This window comes from Lynx canadensis, chromosome C1 (assembly GCF_007474595.2).
Source record: "Lynx canadensis isolate LIC74 chromosome C1, mLynCan4.pri.v2, whole genome shotgun sequence".
NCBI lineage: Eukaryota > Metazoa > Chordata > Mammalia > Carnivora > Felidae > Lynx > Lynx canadensis.
Window position 1 is genome coordinate 40,202,014 of NC_044310.1, and position 25,840 is coordinate 40,227,853.

The 25,840-nt window shown below is 35.9% G+C and overlaps 1 protein-coding gene across 6 annotated transcripts in view; it reads right to left on the reverse strand.

Moving 5' to 3' along the window:
- FAF1 (Fas associated factor 1) overlaps positions 1 to 25,840 on the reverse strand; it is a 529,019-nt gene that overhangs the window by 276,750 nt on the left and 226,429 nt on the right. For all 6 annotated transcript variants that reach the window (XM_030328128.1, XM_030328134.1, XM_030328133.1 and 3 more), the window contains one exon: positions 25,693 to 25,784. In XM_030328128.1, the coding sequence (XP_030183988.1) occupies positions 25,693 to 25,784 (92 nt within the window). The remainder of the gene's footprint in view (positions 1 to 25,692; positions 25,785 to 25,840) is intronic.

Sequence of the window (25,840 nt, forward strand, 5' to 3'; positions counted from 1 at the left end):
CAGGTATAACTGTGCCAGACTGGTGGAGGTGGGAAGACAATATGGGTGTGCTATACAGTTCTGGCCTTTATTATTCTTTCTTTGCTAATCTGTAACTATATGATAAACATACATTCAACAGAAGATTAGGATTAGGCAGTTAATCTCTGTCCCACTGTCTCCCATAGAGTTCCCAGGTTAATTACAGACTAAAAATACCTAGGAAACACCAATATATAGCATAAAATATTACTGATCAAAATCAAAGGAAATAATACCTAACTAAAATAGAGTTTCTTTAGGCAGGAACCTTTGTCACTGTATCCTTAGCACTTAAGCATAATGCCTGTCACACTATAAATATGTATTAAATAATGAATAAATGGTGAATTTCCAGAAGGCAAGAGTCTTATTCATCTTTGTATCTCACAAAGCAATGTTGCTTTGTGGAAAACTAATATAGGTATTAAGATTTTGATTAATTTATTTATCAACATTAACTCAATGCCTTACATTATTCCATGTGCTAAGAATATCAACCCAAATAATACACAGGTCCTGATACATAAAAGACTTCACAATCTAAGAAGGTAGACAAATATATAAACAGCCAGAGTATAATGCAATAGGTACAACTGAGAAATTGAAAAACGTATAATGAAAACATGGAAGGAAGTGCTCAATTCTGTCTCTGTGAAAGAGGGAAATGGTTAAGGAAAGCTTTAGAGGAGAAGAAAAATATAAGTTGAAATATGCTGGATAAGTAGGACCTCTGTGTTTATCATTTGGAAGACAAGAAATTTTTGCTTCATCTGGGAAAGAGAGAAGGGTGGCATTTTTTAGACAAGGAAATAATAAGTGGCAGAACGTAGTAAGTTCATTCACTCAGTTAACAAATATTTATTGAGTACCTACCTATGTTTATGACATTGTTCTAGATGCTAGGGGTTCAGCAGTGAACAAAAAAACAAACAAACATGATCCCTGCTTTCATGAGACTTACATTCCAGTAAAGGATACAAACAATAAATAAATGAGTAAGCAATTTTAGAGAATACTAAGTGCCATGAAGTAATAAAATAGGATTACAATTAAAAAGGTAACAGAGGGACAGCGTGAAGGGAATTATTTTCAACAGAACAGTTGGGGAAGGCATCTCTGAGGAAGTGCCATTTAAGTTGAAGCTGTTATGATAAGAAAGAGATAGCAGTAGTCTGATCATGTAGGTCCTTGCAGACCATAGTAAAGAACTTGATATTTATAGTAATTGCACGGGAAAACCACTGGAGGTTTTAAACAGGGAAATAGTTAACAGCTGACTTACATTTACATGTATACAATATTATTCTGGCTGTTCAGGCTACAGTGAGGAAACAGTAAGGCAGGGAGAGCTAGAAGAGTTAGGAGGCTAGCCCTGGTAAGAAGTGGTGGTGACTTGGACTAGGGCAGTAGAGGCAAAGATGGTAAAGAGTTGTCAGGTTCAGATATCTTTCAGAGGTAGAAGCCAGACAAATTACTGATGGAATGAGAGAAAAACATAACCTCAAATTTCTGGCCTAAGCAAATGGAAGGACAGAATTGGATTTAACAAGGAAAACTGGGGTGGGAACATACTGGTTGGGGAAATTGAGAATGAAGTTTTGGACATGTTAAGATGCCTATTAGACATCCAAAAAGAGATATCATGTACAGCTATACAGAGGTGAAGGTCAAGGAAGACAGCTCAGAGCAGGACAGTTGACAGCGTACAGACAGTATTTAGATTTTGTGGGCAAAAGAAATAATCTAGAGAAATAGTTTGCTTAGAAAAGGAGAGAGGCCAGGATGGAGCATCAGGCATTCCAATCATTTGAAATCAAGCATAGGAGGAGTCAGAGTAAAGGAGATTGATAAGTGGTCAGTGAGATAAGAGAAAGACCAAGAAAGTCTAGTATAAGGGAGTCAAAAAAAGTGTTTCAATTAGGAAGGGCATGAGCAATTACACCAACTGATGCTGAGATGTTAAGTACAATAAGGTCAGAAACAGGACAACATTCAGGAAAAAGCTCATTATGACCACAGCGAAGGGTGTGTGAAAGGCATGCAATGTGGCTCAAACAGAGGTTGGGTTAATTGTTCAATTATCTGCATGCTAAATGAATTTGGGGTCAAAAGTGGCAAGTAATGAAAAGCCTATTTGGAGTTCAAGGCCTTTCATAGGTAGACTGACTTCACAACTATTCTTCAAAATTTGGCTTTTGCTCTAGAGATTAGCTAACTTCTCATGTCAGAAACATCACACCATACTCAATTCAATCTCTGTTCATGTTATTCTCATCCTCCTTCACAACCACCCTACCAATACTGCAGCTTTCAGACCACCTTATGACGTACCATTTTTATTTATTATTGACCTCCTTTTCTCCCAATTCCTTTATCATATACTGTATTTAATAATTATAGCATATTTTGTACACTTTGATTTGTTTCATGTGTGGAAGTCCTCAATTCAAAACTACAAGTCTTTTAAAGATAGGTATCTTATTACTCATCAGTATTTCCCTTGGCAACTAGCATAATAAAAAGTGATTCAACTGAATCCTATAAACATTTAAGGAGTAGTTAGTTCTGCATATTCTGAACTGCATATAAAGAACTACTAACTGTCATTTTTTTTTTGAGACATTCACTCAGATAGTCATTCACAGATTGTCATTCACTATCTATGAAGTGCCATTTTATTCACAAAATTGTGGTTCAAAAAGGTCAAGTAATTGCCCAAGATCATGTAGCCACAAAAAGATGAAACCCAGTTTCTAAATTATATTTAATTCTATGTCCTTTACACATCAGTATCCTATCTCCCAAATGGCTAGGCTGCTTTGGGGATACAAAGATGATTAAGACTCCTGACTGGTAGGAGTTCACAATTCATTCATTCCTTCTATAATTATTTGATTCCTATTATTTTCATTTATTCATTCAGAGAGAGTGTGAGTGAGGAGGGAGGGAGGGAGAGGGAGGGAGGGTAGGGGAAAGGGAAAGGGAAAGAGAGAGAAAGAGAGAGAGAGAGAGAGAGAGAGAGAGAGAGAGAGAGAGAGAGAGAGAGAATCTTAAGTGGGCTCCACACTAAGCATGGAGCCTGGTATGGGGTTCAATCTCACTACTGTGAGACCATATCCTGAGTGGAAATCAAGAGCTGGAAGCTCAACTGACTGAGCCACCCACTTGTCCCCTTATTATTGGTTATAGTCAAGATAGACTACTCATAGAATTTAAAACAGATGCGAGGATTGTGAAAAAAGGAAACAGTACTTTGAAGTAATACGAAGAAGAATGGATAGTAATTGGACACATAGATATGGAGGGTGACTATAGGCTAGTTTGAGCAGAGATGTAGATTGGAGAATATAAGGAAAAGTGCAGAAAGCAATAAGGAAGAAGTATAAGGGGATGTGATGAAGGGTTTGTGAAAAAGAAAACTTCAAAAAATTAAACACGACCATTATGGAGGTTTCAAATGCCAGGCTAAGGAGCTCAGAATTCCAGAAGTCTTGATTATTGTATAGATCCTCCTTTATCTTTACATATGGATCTACACATGTCTAATACTTTTAGTGCTTGCCTTTATGCAATTCTTTAGATATGTCTCTTGATCTTGACTGGCAGACCTGTGCAGTAATTTTGCAAAAGGTTTGTTAGGACCAGCACTGACTCAGACTACTTTAGAAGAACATCACTTTAGTGTAGTTCTACAATTCCTGGATAGTCCCGGGGCAAGGTAACTAGGCAAGAAAAAATATTTATAGGTTTAAACTGCTCAAGAGTCACAGAGCTAGATTTGAATCCTTGGCTCCACTACTTGCTAGTTGTTTGACTTTGAAATGTCAATCATATATTCTTTCAACGTATTTGCTGAATGTCCACCACATACAAGGCCCTATTTTAGGCACTTAATTACTCTGTAAATTCTATTTCCTCTTCAGGAAAAGGAGAATAATCCTTCATAGAACTGTGAATACTAAATTTTAGAAAGCCAAGTGGAAATTTTTATTGCATATAAGTTTTAAGGTGCCCTGTTATATAACTTAGTGAAATCAGACCACTTTTTTTTTTAGCTGTTTTATTTTTATTTTGAGAGAGTAAGCAGATTCACGGGAGGGAAGTAGCAGGGGAGGGACAGAGAAAGAGGGAGAGAGAGAAGCCCAAGCAGGCTCCAAGCTGTCAGCACAGAACCCAATGCGGGGCTTGATCTCAGGAACTGTGAGATCATGACCTGAGGCAAAACTAACAGTTGGCCCCTTAACCAACTGAGCCACCCAGGCATCCTGAAAACAGAACACTTTTGAGGGGTATTCATACTCTGAAATCTTACAATGACAGTGAAACATTAATAAAAGGATCTACGGTGTTTTTTAGTAGCATGTTTTAGTTCCATTCCTCTGCAGGAGTTCATAGAGGATAAAACTTTTTTTGATGCATTGAATGTAATTTTATACTAGGCCTAATGTTATCTAGACTCCCTCACAGTGTTCTTTTTTTACACAGGTCTTGTTTGGTGTTGATATACCACATTCATATTCCTTGTGAGAATGGTTTGTCTGGAGGAGTAAGCTAAAGATATTATTTGTGACCTCGGACTCCAGCCTCACTCATTCACTTAGCCATTAACAATGATAGCTAGCCTTTAATGAGTGCTACTGTGCATCAGGCATCAATAAATTCATGTCAACTTTATGACGTTATGATTATCATTTTCCATTTCACAGATGACAAAACTGATGTTAAGTTACTTGCTTAAAGACACACACAAAATAAGAAGCAGCCACCCAGGTCTAACCCTTAGGATTTGTTCTCCAGGTACTGAGAAAGGGAACCCAGTAAGATCACAGGTCTACCTTCACTGAGTTTATTGAGAGATGGGAAGATAAGTAAACTTACAATTCACATATGGTACTGTTTGCTAAGAATGCTAATACCACTTCTCCTAAGGTACTATGGAAATAAGGAGGAAGAATACCTAAATTTAAGCACAGAGGCTTTCCACAGAATCTGGCATGTGAACTGAATAAATTTTGTTTCTTGGTTTTCTGAGGTTTTTTTTTGGGGGGGGGGGCGGGGGTGAATTGAAATGGGGGTGAAAGCTGTAAAGAATTTACTGTGGTGACTGGTATAATTGGCAAAGACTTTATTGCTACAATATTATCTAGACACAGATTCTAGCTGCTACTTAGCAGAATGATATGAGTCCTCATAGCTATTGCATCTAGGAGCAATTTTTTAACAGTGTCTTCTAATGGTTGATTAGGATAGCTAGCCTCAGTTAATCTACCTTCAGGCAGTCTTTTACCTTCAAAATGCAGTCATTCATGCTATGTAACTTTTAACCTTTATAATAACTCTAAGGACTACTGCCAACCAAAGTGGGTGGGTGAGAAATAACATGAAATGATTTTTTTAATGGCATGTTTTCACTTCAATTAGAGGGAGAAGGAAACGTATAAGCAAATGTACAACCTTCAATTTTAACCCAAAGCAAGAAATGGTTTCGATAGAATATATATGCTATTCTCACTGTAAGGTATTTAATTTTTGATTCTTCATCATGATTTTCCTTTCAGTTAGAATATTTGCATTTACCAACAAGAAGATTTTGTTTCTACAAAAGATAAGAGCTGTTAAAACTTGCCACTGCTCTACCCTCAGAGAGTGAAATTAATGTTTAAATTGTAATAAGAATCACATAGATTATTCCCAAGCTTTAAGCTAGTGACTATTTGTAAAAAATACAATACACTACAATATAATACAATGAACATTCACATTTTTAAGCAATTAATAGACCAAGTGCTAGATATTTTCATATATACCATCTCATAATTCTCCTAGCTAGTTTCTTCATTTTAAAATTGGGGGAGCAGGGGGTGGCACCTGGGTGGCTCAGTTGGTTAAGCAGCCAACTTCAGCTCAGGTCATGATCTCATAGTTCGTGGAGCCCCGTGTCAGGCTCTGTGCTGACAGCTCAGGGCCTGGAGCCTGCTTCGGATTCTGTACATGTCTCTCTCTCTGTCCCTTCCCTACTTGCCACTCCCTCTCTCTCTCTCTCTCTCAAAAATAAACATTAAAAAATAAAATAAAATAAAATAAAATAAAATAAAATAAAATAAAATAAAATAAAATAAAATAGAGGGGGGAATGATACAAGAGAGGGAATAGAAGGAAGGAAGGAAGGAAGGAAGGAAGGAAGGAAGGAAGGGAACAAACTACTCCCTTAAAATTCTCAATGTTATAGCTAAGCATCAATATTGAAGCCATCAACACAATTCCAGCAATAGTTCCAGTAGAACATCCTGCTCTGCTTTCTTTTTTGTCCACAAGTTTTACACTTATAGTGCCATTTCATTAGTAGAATGTCCACCTCTGCCTGGGGAGATCCTATTCCAATTTAACTATGAACATTTATCAGAAATCAAGAGGCCATCTATAAAATATCTGCCTTCTAGTAAGTACCAATTTCCCTTTAATTCACTGGCTTAATTTAATACATTTTGTATTGCCCTCCAGTTTTAAGTTTGTTTATTTTTTGAGAGAGAGAGGGTGCACGTGCGAGCAGGGGGAAGGGCAGAGAGGACAGAGAATAATCCCAAGCAGGCTCCATGCTTTCAGTGCAGACCCCAAGCCAGGGGCTCAAACCACAAACCCCAAGATCATGACCTGAGCTGAAATCAAGAGTCAGACGCTTAACTGACTGAGCCACCCGGGCACCCTCTCCAGTTTTTTAATAAGGAGAAAATAATGTATAGCAAATCTTAACACAAAACCCCAGTAAGTAAATTTGAAACTACATACATTTTTATACATGTGGGCATAAAAAACCATCAATTATTAGCCTCTATGGATCAAGTACTGATAAAAGCAACAGCATTAAGAAATAAATGTAACGGGTGCCTAGGTGGCTCAGTTGGTTATGCGTCTGACTTCGGCTCGGGTCATGATCTCATGGCTCATGAGTTTGAGCCCCACGTCGGGCTCTGTGCTCACAGCACAGAGCCTGGAGCCTGCTTCGGATTCTGTGTCTCCCTCTCTCTCTACCCCTCCCTCACTCACTGTCTCTCTCTCTCTCTCAAAAATAAACATTAAAAGAAATTTTTTTAAAAAAGAAATAAATGTTAACAGTCTACTGTCTTGACTGAGTTCATTTCACACTGAAAGAGCACTTTAGAGATCCTCTTTCTGCAGAAAGCACATGGCTATTTAATATGTATAATGCAGTGATTTTTCAAGGTTAGCTTAACGCTGCATTATGGTAGTGAAACAATCATTTGATCGTCATGTAGCTATATACCTGTTGTTAATTCCTGATTAATAAGAAGAGGAATGGCTGGGGTGCCTGGGTAGCTCAGTAGGTCAAGCGTCAACTCTTGATTTCTGCTCGGGTCATGATCTCATGGTTCTTGTGGGTTTGAGAACTGCATGGGAGATCTGCACTCTCACTGCCTGGGATTCTCTGTCTCCCTCTCTCTCTCTCTCTCTCTGCCCTCCCCGGCTTGTGCACACACTCTCTCTCACAAAATAAATAAATAAACATTTAAATAGAAGAAGAGGTATGGCTTTCTTCCTGCCAAATAGCAGCAGGCCTATTTTATAGGGTAGCACAGTAGCAGGCAGGGTATCTTGCATCCAGAATATGACAGTAATTTAAGAATTTCCTTTCCAGCAATTTCTTAAATCAAGAATTCCCTCTTAAAGTCTTCAGTGGGCAGATTTGGGCAGCCTATACCCTAGCCTTCCTATTAAAATAGTTAACAGTTCTAAGAGAAACATTGTTATAAAGTATAAATCCATCAAGATTAAACAACCAAACTAGGAAACACAACAAATTCAGATTTAGGTTTCAGGGCTCTTATGGGCTGAATGTTTGCGTCCCTTTGGAATTCACAAGCTGAACGCCTAATCCCCAATGTGATGGTATTTGGAGGTAGGGCCTTTAGAAGGTTAAATTTAGCTAAATCATGAAGGCGGCGCCCATTATGGGATTAGTGTCCTTAACAGAAGAGGAAGAGAGACCAGAGCTTTTTCTCCCTCTGCCACGTGAGGACACAGCAAGAAGGCAACCATTTGCAAGCCAAGAAGAGGGCTTTCACCAAGAACCAAATCTACCAGTACCTTCCTTGATCTTGAACTTCCCAGCCTTCAGAACTGTGAGAAATAAATGTCTGTTGTGTAAGCCACCCACTCTATGGTATTTTATGATAGCATCCTGAGTTAACTAATGTAATAAGGGCTTTTAGAGCTTTTGTATTCACAGCACCATGTAAACAGCTGCTATCAGTTGAACACAAGCTTCTAAATGTATAAATATATAAATATATACACCTCCAAATTAAAACCTCACTCATTGAAATCCATGGTAGAAAACAATATGCTTTTGTCAAAACTCCTATAACTGGGAGAAACTTAAGAATTGTACATTTTTGGCTGAGGTATGGGCAAAATGGGTGAAAGGGAGTAGGAGATAAAGGCTTCCAGTTATGGAATGAATAAGTCACAGAAATAAAAAGCACAATATAAGGAATATAGTCAATGATATTGCAATAGCATTGTATGGTGACAGATCACAGCTACACTTGTGGTGAACACAGCATAACGTATAAACTTGTGGAATCACTATGTTGTACACTTGAAACTAATGTAATATTGTGTGTCAACTACACTCAAAAAATTTTAATTGTAAATAAATTTGCAAAAAACAATTGTATGTTATTGTATGTAAATTTGATCTCTATAGAAAAATGTAAACCATATAAATAAACTCTTGAACAATCTGATAGCTACCATTTTGCAATTGGATGGGCCCCTTATTTTTATCTTCACAAATACAACAGACCTTTTAATCAATGTAAATGGAAACCATGGATTTGTTGACACATCATGTTCACTGACACATATGGTTTGTTGACAGTGAAATCATACTTCTCAAAATAATGCTGTATATGTAGTTACAATAAGTAAAGTATTAACACCAATATAAAGATTAAAATATTTCCTGTTTCATTCCTGCTGTGTGTATATGCTGTTTATTTTCTTGTAGTGGATATTTTAAACAAAACTATCAGTATAAAGTACAGACTTAGAGGTAGATTTTACTTTTTAAATATGACCTGAATCTGAAGCAAAAACAGTAATTTTTTTCAAATTACTTTATTAGAAAAAATGTAGATAATATACTTCAAATGTGCTACTGAATTTTTCATTAATACTTCATAATTTATATCTTCCCAAAAGGCCCTACAAAATGTTCTCTTTTTTGTTTCTGGGAATGTTTTATGATCTACAGTGATCTTTTTATCCTTTCAGATACATCAAGATTTTAAATTAAAAAGCATCACACATGGCAATTTAAATTTCCATTCTAAACTTACAGAGTCATATGAGCTCTTGTCAACAAAAGACCAAATTTACTATAATTATGGATTATTTACACTAAAACAAAATAAGAAATCAATATGTAAATGTAATGTTTGTTGTAGCTAATGCAGCCAGCAATGACAGATTAGGTTCAAATAGCAATCAGTTTGAAAATCTGGCACATATGTAAATGAGCTAGGGACTTGATGTTTACATTTGACTGTATTTTATTCAGGATTTTTAAATTGTCTCAGGAAAAGCATAAAAATAAAATGTTAATCTTTCCACTATAAATACAACTTGAGCCCTTATCATAACTGAAACTAGGTTTTGCTCCTGTCCAGCTAAACTAACATATGATACTAATAATTCTGAGCTGCAGATTACATCATTCTTAATTAACACTCTGCTACAGTTGTTAACATCCTCCAAGACACCATGTTATCATCACCACAAGTTCTGTAACAATCTTAAAACCACGTTTAACGAAGGTTGGCCTCTTACCCTGCAGCTACTTTTAATTGCTTTCTTTGCTGGCAATTAAATATGTCTAGATAAACAAACATTTGGTTTCACATAATTCTTAATAACATTTTTCATGATAATTTCAAGTTCAGGTGTCTTTATAATTACTGTTTATCAATATAGTGATATATTGGATTCAGCAAAATGTATTAACCAAAGTACGTAAGATGAATCAAAATGTGGTAATTAGTGGTGATAGTGATATATTGTGATCCATCAAGTAGTTTATAGCAAAACTGTCAAAAAATAATTCCATCCATGTAGACAAAATGTGAAGAAAACAAAAAAAATTACATTTACAGATATAGTGATTTTTGTTTCATGAATTATGACCAAGTTTCTGACTGTTCATTAAATCAACTATAGAGAATACCTGCAATTCTTTTTCAAAGTGTGATGTTAACAAGCTAATATCTGTGGTCACTGACCTATCAATAGGCAGTAAACTGAATAAATGGGTTTGGTACATCAATCCAATTAGATGTGTTGTGAACTCCATCAATGCTTTAATTGGAGAAAAGTTTCTTCTTTCATCCAGAATGCGTAACTTCAGGGAAATGTCCTTTTATTAAAATAAGCTACTTTTTAGTAACCCCCTTATTAAATTTTGAAACATTTACTAACCCAATACTTTCTAATGTCACTTTTACAAATTCTAATATTCACTAGAATTAAATTTAAGTTGAACAGCAGTCACAATAATGTACCTGAAGCACCGCTTATATCCACTAATTCTTGAGAAATAATGACCTACTTTAAAAATGATATATCAAAGTGTTATCAAATATCATAATGATTATGACACTGGTAAAGTATTCCCAAAGGTGACTATCCTTTGTAAAAACAACAAAAAGTTATTTTGTAAAGCATTTTGGAAAAAAAGTTACTTGATCCATTCAGAGTATTTACTTCCATATACAGTTTTTTCACAAAATTGTCATGTATAGGCCAGTTAAGATCTCTCTTCTATGCTGCTAACATCTCACAAATATTGATCAATAAAAAGTCATCATGAAGAAGACACACTCATAGAACAACCATTTCAAATAACATGTCAGAAAATTATTTAGACATTAAAACCTACTGTGTGGGGTTTTTTTTTCGGGTTTGAAAATAAAAATACTTAGACAAAAAAAGCCCCCCATTGGAAGCTGTTCACCTCTTCCTAAAGGAGCTGCATCACTTTGTCCATCTTCATTTAAAGGATAATTATGAGCATCTACTTTACACATGAAGCAGGCTGAAGTGAGACATTATATTGAGGACCATATTCACTCTGACCTTTTGAGCATGCTCAGAGGCACTATAATGAGTGGTTTAGAGTTAGTTAAGAGTTCCCTGACAGCCAAGTCCTCGCTCATCCATTAACTAGCTCTGTGACCTGCACAGTGCTCACATGAGCTATCTTATTTAATCACAATGCCCCTCCCCAAAGTCCCAGGAGGCAGAAATTATCAACCTGATCACTCTGGATGAAAAAGCTAAGGCCTAACAGACTAACTTCTCCTTTCTGTACCTTAGTTCTTCCAGTCATAAAATAGGACTAGATTAGATGGTTGCTTTAACTCCTTCCAAAGACGATACCCTTAGAATGAGAGCTTTCTTCTCATTCTAAGTCAGAACGCTGTGGGTGTGACTCTTCTTGCATAAGGAAGTATACCTTAGCAGGAAACACACAAAAGAGTGAAAAATATTACAAGATTGCACAAATTACAATATTACAATATTGCACAAATAAACATTTGTGCAGAGATTGTGAGGTGTTGGGGAAATAGAAGAAGGATAGAGTCTGGAGGCATCTTCAGAATGTCCTTCAAATAACTGAATCCCACAAAATTACATGGTGCTTCTCAGTTATCTTTCTTCGTTGGGGTTAGGGAGAAAGATGAGAGTCAAGTAGAGTTTCAGTACAGGGTGGAAGAGACAAGAATGAGAAAGAAAAAGAAAAAGGCATACTACGTTTATATGAGTATCAATACACCTCAGCTAGAACCAAGGCTAGGAGCACAGGTGGATACTTACTACCACAACTGCTGGATAGTTATAAGAAGCTAAGGACAGAGGAGGAATACTTCAGTCTTTCCCTTTTTATATATACCATGCTTAATGGGTATAGTGAAACACATATGAAATGTGGAGAGTTAGAGACCTCAAGGATCCTGAGAAGAATGGTGTTTCATCTGCTTTTCTTCACTTCTGCCTCTGCTCATAGGGAGTATACTATTTCTGCCCATGCTGCTTCTCCCCACAAAGGAAGTTTTAATGAGAACACTTAGAGTATTTTTCCCCACTCTAGACCTGTTTCTCCCAGAGGAAGAAAAGAAGAGACTATTGCAATTATTCACAAGGTCGCATTGTACTAGGTTAGGAGTCACAGAAGGCAAGGACTAAACCAGCAGCTTCCTCTTTCACTTCCTATGCCCTAGTACAATGAATTCTCTCCCACTTCTTACCCTCTGTGGTAGATACACCTGGACAAAGCTTGCCCTGAACTCCCTAAGCTGTCTTTCCTACTGTGACTAGGTTGGTGAAGCAGGGCTATTGCAACAGCCCATCAGGCTCTAAAGACCCAGTCATAACTCTTTCTATTAGGCTACCTGAGTATGTGGGTCCTAAGATTTAGATCTGGAATAAGAGGTAAAAGACTCCACTTAGGATTCAAGTCTAAACCACATACTCCATTGGGTGCTTGTTTAGCCATTAAAATAATTTTGTCACACAATGATTCTGTGGCAGAGCTGGGGTTACAACTAAGATACCTTTGACTCATTACTCCTCGATTCCTTCCACAGCACCCATTGGAAAATATAACACCCTACTCTTGCTTAATTCAAGACTACTGTCACCTGCTTTCCCACAGCAATGGTTTTCCAAGGACCAAAAAAAAAAAAAGTCATATATTTTAACACTAGTGGTTTACGCAACTATCACAAGAGTCCCAATTAGCACCCTGAATTTAACCCTGCTTATACAATAGCAATGAACTCAAAGTCATAGTTAACAGCAACTTCACAATTCAGAGGCCACACAAGAGGACCATATGCTTGACTGCGTGACAGAGCTCAAAAACAAACTCATGGAAGTCATTAAAATATTAACTGGAACCATCCTCCGAGTATAAGAAGGCCAAGTTCAAAGACTCAGTTACTACTTATAAAAGGGACAACTACACAGGGATACCTTATTTTCTGTCACCTTTCCATAAAATGAAAAAAACCTATATAACTAAAATGGAACTGGACATTTTCATCACCTATTAAAACAAGGCCAAAGCAAGGTGAAAAGACTGCCCAAGACTCTACCGAGACATCCTCTCAGTCCTTTTCTAGCAAGTTATCATTAGTAATACCCAATCCAAAATGTTCAACCTCCAACTAATATTTACATATGACCTGAAAGCTTCAGCACTATTCCCCACACCTAAAATACTTTTTCTTCTGCTCTTCACTTTAATGGCTCCTCCACCATTCATGTCTCAACTTAAACAGTACATCTTTGGAGAGGCCTTTCCTGAGCATACAACCTATAGTAGCCACCCAATTCTTATCATGTCACTCTATTTTGGTTTTCTAGAAAGCACTTACTACCATCTATTGTTTTTTTTTATAGTTTCTTGCCTGTCCCCCCACCTCTACACGTACTATACTGTAAACTGCATGAAAGCAAGCACCTTGTCAGCTTGTTTCTCATTATATCTCTAGCACCTAGAACAATAACTTAACATATTATAAGATGGCACTCAATCTATATCTGGTAAATGAGTGAAAAATTGACATCCTGCATAAATAACATGATAGATAGGACTCTCAACTTATCTGAAAAACACCTTATGATGAATTTGACAACTAGCAAAACAGCCAATGGAGAGAGTACGGATGCAAGAACCAAAAGTGACATTCTTCAATTAGTCATGAAACTTCTCACATTCATTACAACAAATGTTTGTTATTAAGGGCCTTTTACATATATGACACTTTCATAAGTTGAGGAATATGCTCATTAAGAATGTTCTTGCTTTTCTTTTTTTTTTTAAGTTTTTTTTTTTTAACATTTATTCATTTTTTGAGAGACAGAGAGAGAGTGCACAAGCAGGGGAGGGACAGAGAGAGGGGGAGACAGAATCGGAAGCAGGCTCCAGGCTCTGAGCTGTCAGCACAGAGCCTGACACAGGGCTCGAACTCATGGACTGCGAGATCATGACCTAAGCTGAAGTTGGACGCTCAACTGACTGAGCCACCCAGGTGCCCCTTGCTTTTCAAAGCTCGGGATCTGATTGGAGAAGATAGCCGTGCATGAAATAATACTAAGGAAACTAAGACTTATAGAGGAAAAATGTTGCCTTAGGCCAAAAGGCCAGTGTCAGGCAAACACAGGACTGAACAGTCTATGTGTTCTATAAAGCCAGAGCTCCTTCCATTACTACATATTTTGATGGGGAAAACCATAAGAACAGTAGACAAAAATAAAGGTTAACTTCATGCCAAGAAGTGAAGGCTGCCTAGCTCATTACATTTATGGGACACTTTTAAGAACTTCTGTTATTATTTATGTATAATTTTGTTTTAAAATTTACTAATTTCTTACTTGCTTTAGTATTATTTAATAGTTACCTTATTATGAAAACTTTTATGAATCTGTAGTTAAGTTCCCTTTTTCATTTCTGATATTTTTATTTGTGCTTGCCTCTTACTTTTTCCTGTCTTGACTTTCCAAACAGAGTTAATTTGATGTTGATTACCTCTATCAATAACTTCTGCTTTTTAATCTTTCTTTTCTTTTATTTACTTTTGGTTAACTCTGTTGTTATTTCTCTATTTTTTTAAGTTGAACATACAATGCAAGTGTTTTCTATCTTTCTTGTCTTTTAATTAGTGGACTTAAGATTACGTATTTCCCTCTAAGTACCACTTTGGTTATATTCTAAGTTTTAGTATCTAGCACTCTCAGTTATGTTCATTTCTAAATATCCAGTGATTGCTACTATGATTTCATTTTAACCTATAATTTTGAAATAAATTATCTGTAGTATCCAAAAGTATGGAGGATCTCAGAAATATCTTTTATTATAACTTCACTTGTAATTTTCTTGCATGATGGCCAGAGAATGAAGTCAGTATGATAGCAATTTTTTGATACTAGCTTTGTGTTCTAGTACATGGCCAATTTTCATTAGTATTGCACTTGTGTTTAATTCAGCTATTCAAATCTTCTACAGCTGGCAAGAATACAATTGTTTAATTCATTAGTTTTTGAAAGATGTTTGTATATGATTGTGGTTAATCTATTTCTTCCGGTGATTTTGTCAATTTTGCTGATTTGTACACACAAGTTCACAACTTGCGTTGTGAAAAGAATGCTATACATTCTTTTAATTAATATTGGCTAGAATATCATTTTCTGTCCCTTTATTTTCCCTTTTCTATGCCATTTCTTCAAAAAATGTTTCTCTGGTAAAGAACATATAGTGGACTATTTTTAAAACTCCTACATGAGAGCTTTTAATAGCAGAGTTTTTTTTTTTTTTTTCCAACGTTTATTTATTTTTTTTTGGGACAGAGAGAGACAGAGCATGAACGGGGGAGGGGCAGAGAGAGAGGGAGACACAGAATCGGAAACAGGCTCCAGGCTCTGAGCCATCAGCCCAGAGCCTGACGCAGGGCTCGAACTCACGGACCGCGAGATCATGACCTGGCTGAAGTCGGACGCTTAACCGACTGCGCCACCCAGGCGCCCCTAGCAGAGTTTAATATTTTACTGATATTTCAATATACTTGATTTCTTTTTTTTGCTACCATATTTTGTTTTTCTTCTGTCTACTTTCCTTGTTTCCTGTGCTCCTTTTTTCATATTATTGTTTGCTGATGCACTAAGTTTTACCATTCTCTTTCTTATTCTAGAAGTATGCAGGTTATTCTTCTTTAACATTATCCCATTTAATTATAACATTTATACCTAGGTGTATGTTTTTTCTAATACAGACTAAAGTTAATTAGGCTATCTAGCCTTCTTCAAACAAGAACCTAAATGAACTCCCAATAATCACTCTTTCTCACCACCTCACCACTACCCCTAACTCAGTTTCCCCATCTACAAAATTTGGTTAATAATATTTCTGATTTATTGTGAAGATTTAATATCATATATATATGTCATATGTATATATATATACATATGAGATATATATATATATATATATATATATATATATATGAATGACTTGGCAAAAAAAAACCTGTCTTTATAAATGGTAAATGTTGTGTCACTGTCACCTACCAAGCACTTTAACTTCATACTTAACATTTTTATTCTTGTAACTATTACTTATCTTCTATCTCAGTCATTATCTATAATTTGTACTTTGTCACTAACTTTTACTATAATAGCTCCAAAAAGCCAGAACCCAGAAACATTCTCCATTTGCTTCAATCTATTATTCTCCTATCTTTCCTACTGTCACTAAACCTGCTAGCTAACTTCATTTCCATACTTAAACCCTGTACTCCACTCTGCATCCCTGCTATGGACTAAAATGCATTTCCCCTCTCCCCAACCAGAATTCTTATGTTGAATCCCTAACCCCCAATATGACTATTTGGAGACAGTCTTTAAGCGGTAATCAAGATTAAATGAGGTCTTAAGAGTGGGGCCCTAATCCGATAGAATTGGTGTCTTTATAAGAAGAGGAAGAGAGACCAAAACATCCTTGCTCAGTCACACATACCTGCTATCTGTGTTTTCTCTCTCTCGATCATGGGAACTTAGCTCATGGGAGCTAAGCCACTCCCATGCCCTCTTTGGCAACAGCCCTAATTTTGGTTTTATATTTTCAAATTTTTCTTATCTGCTGTGTCTTTCTCCTCTTCTAATTCTCTAGTCTCTTGATGCTACTCATCCTTCAACTTCTTCTCTGCATAGTTGACTTTTCTGAAATAACAGTAACTCCAATTCCTCACTTCTCTCTTATCTCTTAAAATCTACTATAATCTGGTTCTCATTTTTTCTATCAGAAATAATCTCAAAAAAGTCATCAATTACTTATATGCCAAACTCAATGACCTGTGAAATCATTATCATCCTAATAGGACTACACTGCAGTATTTTGAACCATTGTATTTTAAGATAAAAAAAATATATAGTAGTACACATTTCTCAGTTCTAAACATGACTTGAATTGCATATGGACACACACCAGTGAAAAGCTCCATTGGCAACTAGGACATGTGGGTTTATAAATAGGTATTTGTGTGTCATCTATACATATTTGGAAAGTGAAGGACTGAGAGTAGGTATCAGGTTACAGTAGGAGGAACTGCTGAGAACAGAACTCCCAGGAACACCAACCTTTAGAGTAGATGGAAAGAGAAGCTTACTGAATGAATCAACCTGAGTGGCAGACAGAACACTAAGAGTGAGTCGTATCTAAGCAAAGTTTCTGTAAAGAGATGAATTAAAAAACAAGCCTAATACTTTTAATGAAGAGTATATAAGCTCATTGAAAACAGAACTTATTTTTAAAAAAGAGGTTAGAGTGGGAGAGAGCCAAAGCATAAGAGACTCTTAAAAACTGAGAACAAACTGAGGGTTGATGAGGGGTGGGAGGGAGGGGAGGGTAGGTGATTGGCATTGAAGAGGGCATCTTTTGGGATGAGCACTGGGTGTTGTATGGAAACCAATTTGACAATAAATTTCATATATTAAAAAAAATTTTAAAAAAAGGAAAACAGAACTTATTTTTATTCACTAGGTAACCAGTAAATCTTGGATAGACTAAAATTTTTCCTATAATAATATGAAACCTGTATAATTAACCGGGTTTTTTTCCCCCTTGCTAATTTTACTATCACTGATAGTATAGTCTGAAGTTTTGCCATTGAGATACTATTTCACCTATTAATTAGTGAAATCTGACTTATTAAAAAGTGTTTTTAAATGATTTTCAACTGTTATAAAGGTTATGATTAAAGAGTTTGCTCTTAAATTTTCAGAAAGCTTGATATTCTATTTCCTGAAAAATATAATTTACATTCAAATATAATTCTAAATGTAATTATAGATCTATATATAATTTTCTGCTCTTAATGTTTTCTTTTTTCAGAAATTGTAAATACATAAAAGACTCAATTACCAGGCACCCCCTAGTGGTAGTAAAATCAAGAAAAAAATTCTTATAGGACACGGTTTAAAATGTACTGTTCTCTATATGTACAGTTCTTGGGGTGCCTGGATGGCTCAGTTGGTTGAGCATCCGATTTCGGTTCAGGTCACAATCTTGCCATTCTTGAGTTCAAGCCCCACGTTGGGCTCTGTGCTGACCAGGCAGAGCCTGGAGCCCACTTCAAGTTCTGTGTCTTTCTCTCTGTCTCTTCCCCACTCATCATCTGTCTCTGTCTCTCTCTCTCAAAAATAAACAAACATTAAAACAATTTTTATCTACAGTTCTCATCAAACCTTGAAAATAAAATGGTTTATAAGTAAATAATTTAAGAGCATGTTATTTTATATCTACATTTTAATAAATGATTAAGGATACATTGGAAAAAAAAAAGGGAATTACACACTGAAATTTCATGAATATTCCTGAGAAGAACTACAATGAGTGAACTAATGTAATGCCCTTCAAAGAGTATATAACAATTACAAGGAAAAAAAAATCTCAATCTAAACAACTGCCTCCAAAAGAAAAGGCGTATTTACTTTTTTAATATTTATTTATTTTGAGAGAGAGTGCAAGCACAAGTGAGGGACAGGGAGAAAAAGAGGGCGATAGAGAGAATCCCAAGCAGGCCCCACACTCAGCACAGAGTCCGACGCAGGGCTCAATCTCACGACCGACCATGAGATCATGACCTGAGTCAAACTTCAGAGTTGGATGTTTAACTGACTGAGCCATCCAGGTACCCCAAGAGAAGACATCTTTAAAGTCTTATACATTTGTGTCAAGAATCCGAAAGCCATATTAGATGGAGAGTCACAGAGACTTCAGAGTGAGAAGTATTTACTATTGACCTTGAACAATCCAAAAGTCTTCTAAATGCCTCAATTTCCTCATTTATAAAATAGATGAATCAAAATCACGCTGCATACTAGCAGGGTTATTTTAATATTTAATAAATTACTAATGGTAATTACTAATTACTAATGGTATTTATCAGCATAAATAAATCATTTTATTTACTGTGCTTTGTAATTTATGCATTTACATATAATGTACCACTCCTGCTTAATGAATTTTTACAACCACACTGATAACTAAAAACAATGCTTCCCATTTTATAAATGAAAAATCTAGGGCCGCAGCTAAACTGGGAGAGTAATCTAGGATTTTTCTCATTATACCTTAGTGTCCTTTGTCTGGAGAAATAGATTACAATCATAATACTTTCCTGACTTGGTTATAATAAACTTTGTCTAGGAGTGACACTATAATACCATATTGCCTGGTCTGATTATAGAAGACTGATACTTTATAAAGAATGAACCTAAAGTTTGCCATTTCACTGGAACTTCAATGGTAAAATCTAGCAGCAGGACCTCATCATAGTCCTCCACTGCAATTAACAAGCAGGTTACTATCCAACTCTTCTCCATCTTCTAATATACATTGACTCATCTCAGAGAAAAAAATAATAATAAAACCAATTAAACATCAAATGAACCACCTAAATAAAATAAACTATTTTTTTTTTTCAAAATTCCCATATCTGAGATGAAGAAAGGAATGGGGACATTATATATATATATATAAATTCTCCTATTTACAACAACCAATTCCAGAGTTCTTCTATTCACTTGCCAATTCTCAAATAACATTAAGAATCAGAATTACCCCTTATTTTATCCTGTTTAGATTATAAATTAGGTAACAAATTACAAACTTTATCTACCAGATTAGATAATATGATATGTTATATAACTCAATAGGAAATTTGTTTTTAGAGTCTACTATATAGTTACAATGTTGAAAACATATTTTTAATGTTTTATTTATTTTTGAGACAGAGAGAAAGCATGAGCAGGAGAGGGGCAGAGAGAGAGGGAAACAAAAGATTGGAAGCAGGCTCCATGCTGACAGCAGTGAGCTCCATGTGAGACTCAAACTCATGAACCATGAGATCTTCAACAGAGCCAAAGCTGGACACTCAACCAACTGGGCCACCCAGGTGCCCCTGAAAACTTATTTTTATTTGGTAGAATAAAAAATTAAAATCACAAGTTAAAAATAATTATAACCATTAGCTTTTAAGGTTCTAAATGAATTTTTTTAATGGTCTCCCATGAAATCAAAATTCAGATATACATCATCAAAAAAAAGGGAAAATAATCTCTAGTTTTACTGAAAGATACATTAGATTAACACACTAAGAGAAAAACAACTTGGATTTTAGTTAGACTTTAATAAAATATGCATTGATATGATTTTTCATTACAAGGAGCCTCTACATGTCCTTCCTCCCCCCAGATAGTTTGTGCTTCTGTATCTTCTGTTTGGCTTTGAATTCTTCTGTCTTACTGTTCCAACAAAGGAAACAGCATCAGTATAACTTGGTAAAAATCCATAAAGCCAAGTTGGAAGATGGCAGCAGAGTATGAGAACCTGAAGTTTGTCTTGTCCCAGGAATACAGCTAGATAATTATCAAATCATCCTAAATACCCTAGAAATCCACCTAAAGACTGGCAGAACAGACTCCACAATGAAAGGCAGAGAAGAGGCCAATCAAAGAAGGTAAGACATGTGGAGACACGGTTTGGGAGAAAACTGGATTTGTGGCTGCCGTGGTGAGAAGGGATCCCTGGTCTCGGATAAAGGTGAGAGACAGACCAGCACAAAGGGGAGCACATGGGGAAAACGAATTCCCATAGCAATTGGCTAGGAAAGCAAAAAGGGCCAGATTTCCTACAATTAGTAGATCTTAAGGCCTGGAAGTTTTGTTTGTTTGTTTGTTTGTTTGTTTAAGTAGGCTTCATGCCCAGCATGAAGCCCAACATGGAGCTTGAACTCACAACCGTGAGATCAAGACATGAGCTAAGATTGAGTTGGATGCTTAACTGACTGAGCCACCCAGGCAACCCAAGCCTGAAGTTTTAAAGGTCATCCAGCTTGGGGGAATAGAGCCCAAAGGGCATTGTAATGCTCTTGGAGAGAAGGCAGTCAAATAATCCAGGGACACATAGAATGGAAACAGTGATCTGAAGACCACCTGGGGCACACAGTAGGCAGGCTATTTGCTCATTTCAGAGCACATCCCAGAGAGGCAACATTCACAGAGACACCACTATAGGAACAAAGGAACAGACCAACATCATTTCACTCACTTCCCCTCAGCATGAGCAGGGTCACGGACCACCTGCAGGGACCAATGCAGCACGGACACTCATGACCTAACTTGCTTACACCAAGCCCCACCCCCATGCTCCAAAAGAACCACCCTTCCCAGTCATGCTTGTATAAGAGTTCAGTGTGACAGCCTCTGGCTCCAAAAGATCAGCCCAAACCTGTGCTCACACCTTATCTCCAAACACGGGAGTTTTGTGGAGCTTCAAGTTCCACAGTGGTACCAACAGGTCTCATTTCAAAAATACACCAGAGCACACCTAGTTAAAAGGTGTCACATTCAGGCAAAGGGCCAAACACTGCCCACAACAGGCAAAGAGAACCTCTACAGATGACTGGCCTGGGGATAAAGCAGCCAGAACGAAACAACAGAGTGCACATAAAACACACTGTAGACACTCCTGGAATCACCAGACCCTGGGGGAGAAGGAATAATACACAACAGGGCACTACAGGATCTCTTCTTCAGAATGCTATTATACTCAAGAACAGGATACATAGCTGACCTACCACACAGAAATAGGGAGAGAAATTAAGACAGAATGAAAAGATAGAAAAACTTATCAAAAATGAAAGAACAGGACAAGGCCATAACCAGAGTTCTAGGTGAAACAGATATAAGTAACATGCCTGATAGAAAATTTAAGTAATGATCATGAGAATTACTCACTGCACTTGAGAAAAGAGTAGAAGGCATGAATGAGACCCTTAACACAGAGATAAGGAATAACAGCAAAGATAAAGAGCTTGATAAATGAAATAAACATACTTGATGGAATGAACAGCAGGCTGGAAGAAGCAAAGGAATGAATTAATGACCTAGAAGACAGAGTAATGGAAAATAATCAAGCTGAACAAAAGAGAGAAAAAAGAATTATTCAAAATGAGAAGACTGACAGAATTCAGTGACTCCATCAAACATAGTAACATTAGCATTATAGGAGTCCCAGAAGAAAAAGAAGGAAAGGGGGTAAGAGAATTTATTTGAAGAAATAATAGCTGAAAACTTCCCAAATCTGAGGAAGGAAACAGATATTCAGAGCCAGGATAGGCACAAAGAACCCCATCAAAATCAACAAAAGCAGATTCACAACAACACATATTATAATTAAAATGCCAAATACAACGATAAAGAAAAAAAATTAAAAGCAGCAAGAAAAAGAAGATAGTCATTTATATGGGAAAACCAAAAGGGCAGGCAGGGAATACTTCAGCTGAAACTTTCTAAACCAGAAAGGAATGGCATGATAAGTTCTAATGCTAAATGGGAAAAATGTGCAGCCAAGGAGACTCTATCCAGGAAGGCTATCATTCAAAATAAAAGGACAGATAAAGAGTTTCCCAAACAAACAAAAACTAAAGAAGTTCATGACCACTAAACCAGCCCTGCAAGAAATATTGAGAGACTCTTTGAGTGGAGAGGCAAAAGTGACATGATAAAGGTAGGAAACACAAAAATAGCAAAAATAAATATATCTGTAACAACCAGCCAAGGAAGTCACAATATAAAAAGATGTAATACATGACATCATATTTCTCAAACCTGGGAGAAGAGGAATAAACAATTGGTTCAAACTTGAAAGGCCATCAACTTAATATAGACTGCTATATGCAGAAGGTGTCATATACAAACCTAATGGTAACCACAAATCAAAAACTACTAATACATATGCAAAGAATAAAGAGAAAGAAATACAAATATATCACTAAAGAAAACCAGCAAACCATGAAAGATAGAAAGACAGGAAAGGATCTGAGAAAATCTTCAGAAACAAACACAAAACAAATAATAAAATAACAATACATAGATGGACAAAATAATCCAACCTAAAGACACCAGCACATTGAAAGTGAGGTGATGGAGAAATATTTATCATGCAAATTGTCAAAAGAAAGCCATATTAGTAATACTTTTATCAGACAAAATAAAGTTTAAAACAAAGACTATAACAAAAGACAAAGGAAGAGACTATATATATAATAAAAAGGACAATCCAACAAAATATAACAATTATAAATTTTATACACCCATAATGGATAGACCCAAATAGTTACTAGATAGACCTAAAATAGTTACTAGATAGACCTATTATTATGTATTAGAAGGAAAAAATTACTCTTTTTCTCTCATACACTACTCACAGAATACTTCTGGCTATGAAATGTGTGTTTACTATGTTTGTTTACTAACAAACATAAAGGAACTAATCAAGGAAAATACAATACTAGGAAAAGACTAACACCCCACTTACATCAATGGATAGATAATCTAAACAGAATATCAACAAAGAAACAATGGCTTTGAATGACACAAAAGACCAGAGAGATTTACCAGATATATTCAGAACATCTTATCCTAAAATAGCAGAATACATATTCTTCTCAAGTTCCCATGGAACATTCTCCAGAAGAGATCCACAAAACAGGTCTTGTCAAATTTAAAATGATCAAAGTCATACCATGCATGTTTTCTGACCAGAAAGCTATGAAACTAGAAACCAATCACATGAAAAAAAAGTCTGGAAAGCGCAGAAATACATAGAGATTACATAACATGCTATGAAACAATGAATGGATCAACAAAGAAATAAAAGAAGAAATTAAAAGGTACATGGAAACAAATGAAAATGAAAATACAATGGTTCAAAACATTTGGGATGCAGCAAAAATGGTTCTAAGAGGGAAGTTTACAGCAAAACAGGCTTACCTCAAAAGCAAGAAAATGTCAAATAAACAACCTAACCTTATACCTAAAGCTACAAAAAGAACAAACAAAACCTAAAACCAGTCAAAGGAAGGGAATAATAAAGATTAGAGAATAAATAAATGATAAAGAAACTTAAAAAACAATAGAACATATCAATGAAACCAGGATCTGGTTCTTCGAAAAAAAAAATCAGTAAAATTGATAATCCTCTAGCCAGATTTATCAAGAAAAAAAAAAAGGGGGACCCCAAATAAAATCACAAAGGAAAGAGGAGAAGTAACAACAAACACCACAGGAGCATAATTATAAGAGAATATTATGAAAGACTATGTGCCAACAAATTGGACAACCCAGAAGAAATAGGTAAGTTTCTAGAAACATAACCTACCCAAACTGAAACATGAATAGAATGTTTGAACAGACCAATTACCAGCAAAGAAATTGAATCAGTAATCAAAACACTCCCAAAAACAAAAGTCCAGGACCCGATGGCTTCATAGGTGAAGCCTACCAAATATTTAAAGAAGAATTATTACCTATTCTTCTCAAACTATTCCAAAAAATAGAAAAGGAAGGAATATTTCCAAATATTGAACTTGTGTCTAATGTGGGGACAATTTTAGAGGACTAAGCCCTGAACCTATGGGATTTTATGCTGTCTTCAGGTAGATAATATCAGAATTAAATTAAAATTGTAGAACTGGTATTGAAAAATTGCCTGGTGTGGAAGGGAAAGAACACCACACATTTCATAGCCAGAAGTATTCTGTGCGTAGTGTATGAGAGAAAAAGAGTAATTTTTTCCTTCTAATACATAATAATAAAGATATTTCATAGGTGGGAGGGGAAAAGGTTGACAATATTCATAGTTTAAGCACACAGGTCTCTACCACACAAAATCACCAAATTGTATTAAGAAAGAAAGAAACATGTATAAAAATTGTGAAAATCTAAAAACAAATGTAGTTCTGGAGTGATACTGTACTCACAAACATTATTACTCTATTACTGGCATAATCACTTACTTTGGATCAGTTTGCTTTATCTAGCATTAACAATGTAATATATAATTTAATATTAAAATATTTTAATCATTCTATAAATGTCTTGAGTTTCAAGAATAATGAAAAAAGGATAAGATTCTTTATTTCAAATAGAAAAGCTTAACAAAAAATGTATCAGTGCTTTCAAACCCTATTCTGCAGGACCTGATGAACTTCCCTCAAAAGTATGCCTTCTTTAGCCATGGGGAAAGCTAGAGTTCCATTTACTCAATCTCTTCCTTCTAATACTAGTCCCTCCCCTTCAAAAAGAGCAGCACTTTTTTTTTTTTAATTTTAGAGAAGGAGATGGAACAAGCTGGGGAGGGTCAGAGAGTGAAAATGTTAATGAGGTTCAGTGCTCAGCACAGAGCCTGACATGGGGCTCAATCTCAGGACTCTGAGATCATGACCTCAGCCAAATTGAGTCAGACGTTTAACCAAGTGAGCCACCCAGACACCCCAGAGCAGTACCATTTTTGACTATTTTTCCATAATGGAGTTTTGCTAAAGATTTTCTTTGGAAAAAAACTCCACCACTAAAATCAAACAAACCATCCAGACCAAAATAGTTTGAAATTTTATATAGTTAATAGTTGGTGGTAAGTTTATGCTTCAACAAGATTTTGATTCGATTTCATTTTGATATTTACATACAGCTTAAAGCAATGTAACAATCAAGCTTTCCATTTCAGACTCCCAGGAAAAGTAAACACCTTACCCAGCATGACTAGATGATGAAGGTGGTGGCAAGTCTGGTGTAAGGACATAAAGACTGTTGTTTTTTGGCAAATGTAGCGATTTTAAGACCGTCTGGAAAAGAAAAATTAAAAACAAAACAAAAAAAATGACTGTTGATTGTACATTAT